The 12,760-nt window shown below is 46.1% G+C and overlaps 1 protein-coding gene across 1 annotated transcript in view; it reads left to right on the top strand.

The window, feature by feature from the left end:
• Positions 1–1,372: 1,372 nt before the first annotated feature.
• Positions 1,373–12,760, top strand: part of NWD2 (NACHT and WD repeat domain containing 2) — a 383,914-nt gene continuing 372,526 nt past the window's right edge. The window contains exon 1 of the mRNA XM_040354712.1: positions 1,373–1,770. Coding sequence (XP_040210646.1) covers positions 1,620–1,770 — 151 coding nt within the window. The 5' untranslated portion in view covers positions 1,373–1,619. The remainder of the gene's footprint in view (positions 1,771–12,760) is intronic.

Raw genomic sequence — 12,760 nt, 5'->3', positions numbered from 1 at the left:
TGGTATAGAGCCGGTAGAATAGAGGGATAACCGGGATGGGTATCCTCCTGCTCCCAGCACAGGTGTCATGTTATTATAGAGCCGGTAGAATAGAGGGATAACTGGGATTGGGTATCCTCCTGCTCCTAGCACGGGTGCCATGGTATAGAGCCGGTAGAATAGAGGGATAACCGGGATGAGTATCCTCCTGCTCCCAACACAGGTGCCATGTAATAGAGCCGGTAGAATAGAGGGATAACCAGGATGGGTATCCTCCTGCTCCCAGCCCAGGTGCCATGTTAAAAAGCCGGTAGACTAGAGAGATAACCGGGATGGGTATCCTCCTGCTCCTAGCACAGGTGCCTAGGTATAGAGCCGGTAGAATAGAGGCATAACCGGGATGGGTATCCTCCTGCTCCCAGCACAGGTGCCATGTTATAAAGCCAGTGGAATAGAGGGATAACCGGGATGGGTATCCTCCTGCTCCCAGCTCAGGTGTCATGTTATAAAGCCGGTAGAATAGAGGAATAACCAGGATAGGTATCCTCCTCTTCCCAGCCCAGGTGCCATGATGATATAAAGCCAGTAGAATAGAGGGATAACCAGGGTGGGTATCCTCCTGCTCCCAGCCCAGGTGCCATGATGATATAAAGCCAGTAGAATAGAGGGATAACCGGGGTGGGTATCCTCCTGCTCCCAGCCCAGGTGCCATGATGATATAAAGCCAGTAGAATAGAGGGATAACCAGAATGGGTATCCTCCTGCTCCCAGCACAGGTGTCATGTTATAAAGCCGGTAGAATAGAGGGATAACCGGAATGGGTATCCTCCTGCTCCCAGCCCAGGTGCCATGTAATAGAGCCAGTAGAATAGAGGGATAACCGGGATGGGTATCCTCCTGCTCCCAGCCCAGGTGCCATGTAATAGAGCCAGTAGAATAGAGGGATAACCGGGATGGGTATCCTCCTGCTCCCAGCACAGGTGCCATGATGTTATAAAGCCAGTAGAATAGAGGGATAACCGGGATGGGAATCCTCCTGCTCCCAGCCCAGGTGCCATGTAATAGAGCCAGTAGAATAGAGGGATAACCGGGATGGGTATCCTCCTGCTCCCAGCACAGGTGCCATGATGTTATAAAGCCAGTAGAATAGAGGGATAACCGGGATGGGAATCCTCCTGCTCCCAGCCCAGGTGTCATGTTATAAAGCCAGTAGAATAGAGGGATAACCGGGATGGGAATCCTCCTGCTCCCAGCACAGGTCCTGTGGAGTAGTGGTGGCGGTGCCCCTCCTCTGTGTACTGGGCAGGGAGGGAGATGATAGAGAGAGGAGGGCAGGCTGGGGAGTGAAGATTCTCCCAAGTCACATGTTCCCAGCATTAGCAGTAGCTGCCGATCCTGACTGTACGGAGAACACGCCGAGATTCCTGTGCCGCCGGCATCCACTCGGGGCACCCGGCCGATCAGACGGGGGATGCCCGGCGGGCGGGCAGGCTGGGCTGGGGCAATAGACTTCTTATGGCTGTTAACCCTTGCAGGGCGGGTGCCAGTGGGCAGCAAGTGGCATTGCACTGACTCGGGTCCTCCTGTCCTTTTTCTCTTTGGCATGTGAAGCAGAGGACGCCGGGGACACAAGAGGTGATATGTGGCCATCTGGAGGCAGCAGTAGAGTGCCCTGCTCCCGGGACTCCGCTATCAGGAGGGCAGCCTTCGCTGGGAACCTACCTGCACTCCCCCCTCATCTCCTACCTACCGGCAAGTGCGTCCGAGTCTTCCTCAGCGCCGAGCCTGCAGGTAAGTCCCCCCTTATGTACTATTATCGCTGCCATTGAGAACTTGGTGGGGGCAAAGCTGCTGCAGAAGCTCTTTGGAATGGATAGCTGCAGCAGGTTGTGCAAGTGATGGTGTAACCATAGTGACAGTGAGATGTCCCCCAGCATCCAGTCCTGGTCCTCTCCTCTCAATGGGGCTCTTTGCTTTGCAAATCTGGGGCACCTACTTTTCCCTGTAACACATGTCAGTCATTTATTATGCAGATAAGCTGTCACCAGAATTCACACTTCCCCATGGCCTGACAGCTGAGCATCCCATCTTGCAGCTTCCCCATCTCCAGTGAGAACACATTACAGGATCAGACACCCAGCTAATGTATGGGGACATCTTCCCCTATGCACAGGCTTTCAATCACAGGCTCAATGAGGCATGTGAGCTTACAATAAGTACACTGAGTGATAGAAGCATGCTCACATAGGACCCCCTTTCCCACCAACAAACTTCCTTTTCTCAATGCCAAAACTATATGACACATTTCATCATCTCCCAATACAGCATCAGATGCGTTCCTTTAATTACTGTATCATGTTGTGCATGCAGCAAGATCAATATAATAAATATCCATGCAAAAAAATAAAAAATTCTAGTAGATTTACATTGGATAGGATAGTACAAGTTTTAGGGATATATGCAACATCTCCCAATACAGCATCAGATGCGTTCCTTTAATTGCTGTATCATGTGCAGGCAGCAAGATCAATATAATAAATATCCATGCAAAAAAATAAAAAATAAATTCTAGTAGGAGATTTACATTGAATAGGATAGTACAAGGTTTAGGGATATATGCAACATCTCCAAATACAGCATCAGATGCGTTCCTTTAATTACCGTGGGCCAGATCCACATACATTTAGTTAGGCGCAGCGTATCAGAGATACACTACGCCGCCGTACCTTACCTGGCGTATATTCGAATCCTCAGCGAGTTCGCGCCGTAAGTTACGGCAGCGTAGTGTATTTCTGGCGGCGGATTTCAAATTGGGCGGGTTGAGGGCGGGTTTCATTTAAATGAAGCGCGTCCCCGCGCCGAATGAACTGTGCATGCGTCGTCACGAAATTTCCCGCCATGCATTGCGCTAAATGACGTCGCTAGGATGTAATTTTTTTAACTTAGACGTGAGTTATGTCTATCCCTATTCACGGACGACTTACGCAAAAAAAAATAAAAAATCTAATTTCGACGCGGGAACGACGGCCATACTTAACATGGCAATTCTATCTATACGCCTAAAAATACCAGCTTTAACTATACGCCGGAAAAAGCCGACTACAGACGGCGTTAGAAAATGCGACGGCCACGCGTACGTTCGTGGATCATCGTAAATCGCTAATTTGCATACCCGACGCGGAAAACGACGCAAACTCCACCCAGCGGGCGCCGAAGTATTGCACTTACGATCTGAAGGCGTACGAAGCCGTACGCCTGTCGGATCGAAGCCAGAAGCCGTCGTATCTTGGTTTGAGGATTCAAACTAAAGATACGACGCAGGAAATTTGAAAGTACGCCGGCGTATCAGTAGATACGCCGGCGTACTCGTTCTGTGGATCTGGCCCCTTATCATGTTGTGCATACAATAATATCAATATAATAAATATCCATACAGGGTTAGAAGCAAAGAAATTCGTTTTACATTGGTTAGTACATTGGTTTATAACTAAAAGATATACGCAACATCCGCCAGTACAGCATCAGATGCATTCCTTTAATTACTGCATCATGTTGTGCATACAGCAATACCAATATAATAAATATCCATGCAAAAAAGAAAAAATAATCTAGTAGTTTTACATTGGAGAGTACAAGTTTTAGGGATATATGCAACATCTCCCAATAGAGCATCAGATGCATTCCTTTAATCGCCATATCATGTTGTGCATACAACAGCATCAATAAGCACAAAGTAGGCGTTTTTCAGTGGTTAGTACATTGGCGCTTTACTAAGGGATATATGCACTCAACTATCATTTGCAATACGCATCCAGAGGGGCTAGTGAGGGATTAGAGGTAATAAATCCACAACCAAACATGTACTATATTGCAGCTTACCAATCATTAGGTGTGGTGGCTGCATTCGTTTTAGGCTTTTTTTTTCTCTCTGTTTTCACCATGTGATCTGGCCAGTAACACGCCTCCTGTATTAGAGTGCTCCCACTCTGGAGGAAGGAGCGCAGGGGGCACCTTTGAACATCTGCATAGTCAGTCTGGAGGGGGATAGAGGAGTGTTAGATGTACTAGGAGATTTAGATACACTAACAAACTGAAATGCAGCTCACGCTGCAGTTACATAATCAGTTATAGCAAAAAAATATAGAATAAAGTGAATAAAAGCTTATCATTGTGATCACCCCCCTGTCAGTAGTAAATGGCTTGTCTGTTAAAAAAAACAAAAGACTAAAGCCTAGTACACATGGGCCGAATGTAAGGTGGAATCAGTCGGTTCAATAGAAACCGGCCGACATTCGGCCTGTGTATACGGCAACCGGTTAGCAGAAGGGTCATGACCAATAAAAGTCTGCCGACTGGCTCCTATTCAGCCCTCTCAGCCACTGACCGTAGTGTTCTGGTGGGGAGGCATCCCCCTACCAAAACACAATAAAACAGCAAGGTCGATCACTGCACTAACATCGCATGGTTAGTACAGAGGCTCCCAACCTGATCTGTCAGTTTTTTTTTTCCGTTCAACCCAGCTAAACTAGCAGTGTGTACAAGGGTTAAGGCTAGGTTCACACCTATGTATTTTTCAGTGCGTTTGCAGGTTTTCAGAAATGCAGTACGGCCCATTTAAAGTGGTTGTAAACCCTCAGGTAGAACTTTCACCTACAGGTAAGCTTAAGGCTTAGCTGTAGGTGCTTGCAATATCTCCTATACCTACATGGTTTAGGAGATATTTGCAAAAAAGACTGTATCGATTTCTATGGCGCATGCCGGAAAAACCCGACTAGAGACGACGTAAAGAAATGCGCCGGCCGCTCGTACGTTCGTGGATCGTCGGAAATAGCTAATTTGCATACCATGCGGAAAACGACGTGAACGCCACCCAGCGGACGCCAAAGTATTGCATCTTAGATCCGAAGGCGTACAAAGCCGTACGCCTGTCAGATCTTACCCAGATGCCGTTGTATCTTGGTTTGAGGATTCAAACTAAAGATACGACGCGGGAAATTTGAAAGGACGCCGGCGTATCAGTAGATACGCCGGCGTACTTCGTCTGTGGATCTGCCCCACGGTGTCTAGGGTGTTTGAGAACTTTGGTCTGTTTGACTGGGTGCTGTAACAGTCTACCATGGCATCCTGGATCTTTATTCCTATAAGGACAGGTGGGACATTGTTCTCAGACTGCGTCCCCAAAGCCCCTCATTTGTCCCCTGTTGTGTACAGTACCAGACATTCTCAACCAGAGTTCCTCTAGAGGTTGCTAGGGGTTCTTTGTGCTATTGACCTTCTATCTGATGGTGCATGCATAGTTCCAGGACCAACGCAACTTGACGGTGCCAGCAGTATGACACCAACTATCTTGTAAGCTGTTTGTAAAGGCCTATTTTACACAGTGATCTGCGATGGATCACTTTTCAAAGGGTAGTTGACAAGAGGTTGGAAGGCAATATGTCGACCCCTCAGTACCTGTTTTAACCCCTAAAAAACAGATGCATTACACACAAGTGACTCTAGTCACTTGATTAAGACATGACCTGTGGTGGTAAAGCCCACTGAACATAATGGGATATTATGTTTGCCAAAGCTGGTATAAAAACCCCTCCTGCAGTGTAAAAACTGGTCATACATGGATCAAAATTTGGCTGGTTCAGCAGGGACTGGCCGAATTTCGATCCATGTATGGGCAGGCTGATTGTACCCAAATCCAGCCTGTTGGATTTTTTTTACTTTCCATTACTGCTGCCAGCTATAGCCACTAGCAGTAATCAGTGCGTTCTGTCGGCCTGGAAGGCTCGCCATGCTCCCCCACCAGCTGGAGACAGTTGCACGGTGGGAGGCATTCCCTATCAATACTGAGGCCCCGTACACACGACAGAGTTTCTCGGCAGAATTCACCGAGAAACTCGGTCAAAACCCGGATTCTGCCGAGAAACTCTGTCGTCTGTACAGTTTTGGCTCGATGGAGCCGCCGAGGAGCTCGATGAGAAAATAGAGAACATGTTCTCTATTTTCTCGTTGTTCTATGGGAGAAGGCGGCCCGCCGAGCTCCTCGGCGGCTTCATCCCAGAACTCGACGAGGAACTCGACGTGCCAAGCACGTCGAGTTCCTCGGCCGTGTGTACGGGGCCTGACTGTGTTGGAGGGAATCAAGCTATTTTTTTCCCTTCCATCCGTAGTGGAAAGAAAGAAAATGAAGTTATCTTTGGGCTACTTAAAGTGGTTGTAAATGTTTGATTTTTTTTTTAAATAACAAACATGTCATACTCACCTTCACTGTGCAGTTAGTTTTGCACAGTGTGGCCCCGATCGTCCTCTTCTGGGCTCTTGCGTCTCATCCCCACATCAGAAAACCCCCCAGGAGAAGCGCTCTTCCGGGGGGTTACCTTGCGGGCATGCCCCCGAGTCCAGCATTTAGCGTCCATGGCTCCCGAATGCAGGGCTCGGCCCTGCCCCCGGCACCCACGCCATTGGATTTGATTGACAGCAGCAGGAGCCAATGGCTGTGCTGCTATCAATCTATCCAATGAAGAGCCGAGAACCCCATTTTTCCAACTGACCTCTGATAAATTGGTATAAGCAGGTATAAGCAGGGGTCCTTCAAGACCTCAAGATTTTTTGGGGGGTTCCTTTGGAAGTAAAAGTTTGATACAATTGGAAATATACAATAGGAAAAAAGTGTATTGATGCAGAATATGCATCCCTGCACTATAGCCAACACTAACCTGGGCACCAGTAAGAGGGGTCAGACTTGCTGAAGGGGGTAGAGCGTATTACTAATTCTTGGAGTTAGACCAAACACAAGGAGCTGTCCTCCTTGGCAGAACCATATTTTGTGACATCATGGCTGTAGAAATTTGAATTCCACTCCTCACCATCCATGATACCACGTAATACGGCAACCCATTAGTGCAGCAAGTTGCAATCCTCCCTCCCCGCGTCTAGATTGATTGAGGCCTCGGTCAACCAGGGAGAGTTACCAGACTCCGCAGGATGGAATCTTGCCAGCTTTTAAACAATGGTATACATGGCCTTTATCTTAAACGAATGACTTTAAAGGGTAATCATTGAACGAAAATGATGTTGCATGTTGGTTTGTACACTTTCATTGCGTTATATTTTGAATACAGTCCTACTAGATAACAGCTCAGTGTTCACTTATTGATTGTCACTGTATAGCAGCAAGTTTTATAGGCAACTCAACAGTGACATCATTGTCTACAAAAAGCGTTGACATCACTGTCATCTGAACCAGGAATTAAAGCACCTTTCACTGAGCTGAATACTACGTTTCTATCAGAGAAGAAGAATTGTTTACGATGAATAGCAGCTGACAAGATCACACTTGCCCATTGTTTGAGAGCTTATCTTTGCCCTTGCCTTTATATACCATGCCTAGAGATTCTCCAGGCTTCTGGAAAAAAAAAAACTTGTTTTTCCCCTATGTCTAGCTGTAACATGATATTCACATTATGGATCACAATATTGCACCAAGCAGTATAGCCTATACTAAGCAAAAAACTGGAAGCAGCTAAAAGTATCAGTATGTCATGTAATATTTGCTGAGAAATCATTTCCTGCAGACCTGATGCCATAAGCTGTTAGGTATCAGACTTTCATGATTTGAGCTTACACATTATTAATGAACACGGCTGCTTTTCACAGTATATTACTAATGGATGGATAGCATCACCTCACTGGGTCAGTGCACCAAGCAGTCACAACACTTAACATATGACAAGAGAATGTTATGCTAATTAAAAGGCAAACTGCAAATGTGTTAAATAACTTCACTACAACATGTAGTACAGGCAGGGGCGGACTGACAACTCATGGGGCCCCCAGGCAATAGAAGATTATGGGGCCCCCGGGCTTACAGATGGCCACCATGCCAGGAGGCAGTGCAGAGGCGGGGCAGCTAAAATCTCAGGATTTTCACATCAAAAGCATGACGGTTTCGGACATATCAGGGACAGATGTAAAAAAAACCACTGATTTTTACATACTGTCCCAGGTTTTACTGGGCCTGGCAACCCTGATGGGGCCCCCTAGTGGCATCGGGCCCTCGGGCAGTGCCAGAGTGCCTCAATGGTCAGTCCGCCCCTGAGTACAGGGGACTTAAAGTGGAGGTTCACCCTCAAAAAAAAATTTGACATCACACGGAGTCGAGCCATCCTACCGACAGAATGCCAGTTTTTTTTTTTCTCAGCACATACCTCATTATGTGCGATTTTCACCTCACGGCAATCCCGCGGGAGTGGGCGTTTCCAAGCACTGCCTGTGATTGACAGGCTTCCGAACGGCGCATACTGCGCGTCACAGGTAGCCGAAAAAACCCGAACGTCGGTGCGGCTCTATACGGCGCCTGTGCACTGACGTTCGGGTTCTGTCGGCAACCTGTGACGCGCAGTATGCGCCGTTCGGAAGCCTGTCAATCACAGGCAGTGCTTGGGAACTCCCACTCCTGCGGGATTGCCGTGAGGTGAAAATCGTGATAACGAGGTATGTGCTGAGAAAAAAAAAAAAACACCGGCATTCTGTCGGTAGGATGGCTCGACTCAGTGTGATGTCAAAAATTGTTTTAAAGGGTGAACCTCCACTTTAAAGGTAATTATTCTTTGGAATCATATGCAGACAACTTCCTCCAAAAAGAGATATGGCAGCTGGGCAATGCCACGTGTGTTCCCCATGTTCATCAGATAGTTCATCAGTAGGCGAGAGTAATGTGATGGACTTAACTATCCTGTGGTGGGGTATTCACTTACAGGGCAGCCCCTGTGAAACATGGAAGTCCTTACTTCTTGTAGGGGGTCAAATTAAATAATACCAGAGAAAACAAGGGCAAGTTCTAACATTCATTACCCATGCCAACTGAATGAAAAAAATACTCAATAACAGTTGCTTTGGTTATATAATACTGTAAACTGCGCTGTCATGCAGAAGTGGTTAAAACCACTTCAGCCCCCGAAGAATTGGCTGCTCAATGACTAGGGCATTTTTTTGCGATTCGGCACTGCGTCGCTTTAACTGACAATTGCGTGGTCGTGCGACGCTGTACCCAAACACAATTGATGTCCTTTTTTCCCACAAATAGAGCTTTCATTTGGTGGTATTTGATCACCTCTGCGGTGTTTATTTGTTGCGATATAAACAAAAAATGTGGCCAACATGTATTCTTCTACATATTTTTGGTAATAAAAATCACAAAAAACACATATTGATTGGTTTGCACAAAAGTTATAGGGTCAGATTCACAAAGCACTTACGCCGACGTATATCCAGATACGCCGCGTAAGTGCAAATATGCGCCGTCGTATCTATGCGCCGGACTCAGAAACTAAGATACGCCCGTCCGACGCAGTGCGCGTAAAGTCATACTTCCGGCGTAAAGTTATGCCCCATAAAGGAGGTGTAACTCAGCAGCATCCATGCAAAGGGAACACAATCCGACATATTTTACGTAGGACGTGAATATGGCTGGGTGTAGGTTACGTCGTAGGCAGTGATCCGTCGTATCTTAGGGAGTAGTTCCGACGTGATTCTGAGCATGCGCACTTGGATGCGTCCACGGGACGGCGCATTCGCCGTTCATTATACGTATCTGTTTGAGACTCAACCCATCATTTGCATGGGGTCACGCCTCATTTTCATGGCTCACCCCCACTTCCACTTACGCCAGCTTACACCTAGGAAACCCAGCGCAGATTTGGCAGCACTGGCTTTGTGAATCCAGTGCTTGCCTCTATGCGCTGCGTCGGCGTAGCGTAAAGAAGATACGCTACGGCGGCATAAATATGCGCCGTTGTTTGTGAATGAATGAATAAATGAATTTTGTCATTTTTAGATTTTTTTTTACTAGTAATGGCAATCTGCGATTTTTATTGGGACTGCGATGTTGCGGTGGACAAATCAGACACATTTGACACATTTTGGGACTGGTGTCATTTATACAGCGATCAGTGCTATAAAAATGAACTGATTACTGTATAAATGACACTGGCAGGGAAGGGGTTAACACTAGGGGGTGATCAAGGAGTTAACAGTGTTTCCTATTGTGTGTGCTAACTGTAGGGGGGATGGTACTGTCTAGGGGAAGAGAGAGATCAGTGTTCATACTTCGAATGAACATACGATTAGTCTCCTCGCCCCTGAGAAAAAAGGGATTTTTTTTTTTACACCCACACCCCCGTTCTCGTTCTGTAATGAGCAGTCGCGGCTCCAGCGACATTCTTCAGGCACGTGCGCTGCCTTAGGCATCTTAAAGAGCCGATGTACAGCTACGACGGATCGCGCAGGGGAGCCAACCTGCCGCAGTTTAACTGCGGTGGCTGGTCCGGAAGCCGTTAAAGTGTAAAAAAAACAATATATTAGCTATAAAAATATTAATTATGGATCGCTCACACCTACCACATTCTCATAAACATGTAAATAGACATATGCAGAAAACATTATTAGTGTCGCGCTCCACACTTAAATTCAGAAATAATGATTCTTTGGTGCCGTGTTATAATGATTTGTTGCAAATCATAGGCACTGCCAATGGAGTGCGTAATCACTACAAAAGTGACTCTGAGTACCAACCCAGGTTAAAAATATATATATAAATAAGCATAAAGAAGGACCACCAGGACAAATCAATCATATAATGATCATAAGTGCTGCAAAACGATCATGAAGCTATCATTCCATGTTCAGAAGCATGCTTGATACAGAATAGTGGCTTGTTGCTAGAAGAGCACATAATAATAGTGTGGACTGCACTAATAGCTTCATGATCGTTTGTTAGCACTTATGGATATTGTATAATTGATTTGTCCTGGTGGTCCTTCTTTGTGATAATTCATATATTTTTTTAAAAGTTAGGTTGGCACCCAAAGTCACTTTTGTGGTGAATACGCACCCCATTAGCAGTGTCTATGATTTGCACCTAATCATAATAACATGGCACAAAATAATTCTTATTTCTGCATTTGAGTGTGGAGAGCAACACCAATAATGTTTTAGGTAGTTGTTTTGGTTATGCAGTTATGTCATTTTGTGGATGCTGTTTAAGGCTACTTTCACATGGCCACTGGCGGAAATCAGAAGTTTCTTGCCCGTGATTCCAAACGATCTAGCCGAGATGCCGTCGTATCTTGTTTTGAGGATTCAAAACAAAGATACGACGCAGGAATTTTGAAATTATGCCGGCGTATCAGTAGATACGCCGGCGTAATTTCTTTGTGGATCTACCCCCTAGTATGTATATGGCCATAGCACAGAGTGTTGTTTCAACCAGCCTCTGAACGCAGCAAACTATCCACACCTATGTGGCTGTGTGAATGTAGCCTTACACTCTTGTAATGTACAGAAGCAGTGTAGGATAGAGAGGGTGTCCAGTGTAGTCCCATAAATTGGCCACAAGAAACTATTCGTACCCATGTGGCCATGTGAATGTACACTTACCAATTATAATGTGGTAGTGTAGGGTAGAGGGGGTGCTTGGTGTAGTCCCATAAATTGGCCAGAAGATGTCGCCATAGTTAGAGTTGGGATCCCTGTAGTGAAAGTAGGCAGCGTAGATGCCTAGGTAGCTACTGGAAGCCTCTGTACAATGATTGACCATCTGAGCAGTTACACGTGAACAAAGCCTCACACTGACCCTGAACATAAACAGTGCAAATCCAGTGTCAACGTTTTCTGCAGAGTTCTGACCACACATAAACTGGTTGCAGCTAAACAGACAGTTTGTATACAGCCATAGCACAGAGTGTTGCTTAGTCAAGCCTCTGAACGCAGAAAATTATCCGCACCCATGTGGCTGTGTGAATGTAGCCCTACACGCTTGTAATGTAGTAGTGTAGAATGGGAAGGGGGGGAGGGGGTGCCCCGTGTAGTCCCATAAACTGACCACAAGACGTTGCCATAGTTGGGATCCCTTTAGTGAAAGTAGGCAGTATGGATTCCTAGGTAGCTGCTGGAAGCCTCCAGAGTAGTGAGTGGGACGTAATATAGACAACGAGGAGTTGTGCAGCATCTCAGTAGAGGACTCTGTATAAAAGGGTTGGAAGGGGACAACCTGTGGTCTGTTGGTCATAGAAAACAGTAGCACAACAGCAAGGATGCAATGTTTTAAGGATCTAGCTTCTGGGACCTTACGCTTAGGGGGAGAAGCAAGGAAGGAGAGGGACAGGATATGGCGTTGGGTATGAGATGCAGGGCACTGACAAAATTCCCCTAAGAGCTATGGGCTGCTTCTAAACTCAGCTCTCTGCTCTGTTCTCTATATGCAGCTGAAGGGCAGTGCTGTTTGGGGTGACTGAAGTGTATAAATATGTAATAAATATGTAACTGTGAAGGATATGCTTCAGTTAATTCTCCCTGCTAGTAATGCTGTGTATGAAAGGGTAATTGATCTAGTCTGTTGTGTGAAGAAGCCCTGTGTTTACTGCTTACTGTGATTAGAAGTGGCTCATGTTAATTATTCTGATTGCTTCATTGTGGTAATTACCTCTTCTACAGGGAGTGCAGAATTATTAGGCAAATGAGTATTTTGACCACATCATCCTCTTTATGCATGTTGTCTTACTCCAAGCTGTATAGGCTCGAAAGCCTACTACCAATTAAGCATATTAGTTGATGTGCATCTCTGTAATGAGAAGGTGTGTGGTCTAATGACATCAACACCCTATATCAGGTGTGCAGAATTATTAGGCAACTTCCTTTCCTTTGGCAAAATGGGTCAAAAGAAGGACTTGACAGGCTCAGAAAAGTCAAAAATAGTGAGATATCTTGCAGAGGGATGCAGCACTCTTAA

The sequence above is a fragment of the Rana temporaria genome, chromosome 1 (assembly GCF_905171775.1).
Source record: "Rana temporaria chromosome 1, aRanTem1.1, whole genome shotgun sequence".
NCBI classification, from domain to species: Eukaryota; Metazoa; Chordata; class Amphibia; order Anura; family Ranidae; genus Rana; species Rana temporaria.
This window is presented reverse-complemented; position numbering and strand designations above follow the sequence as displayed.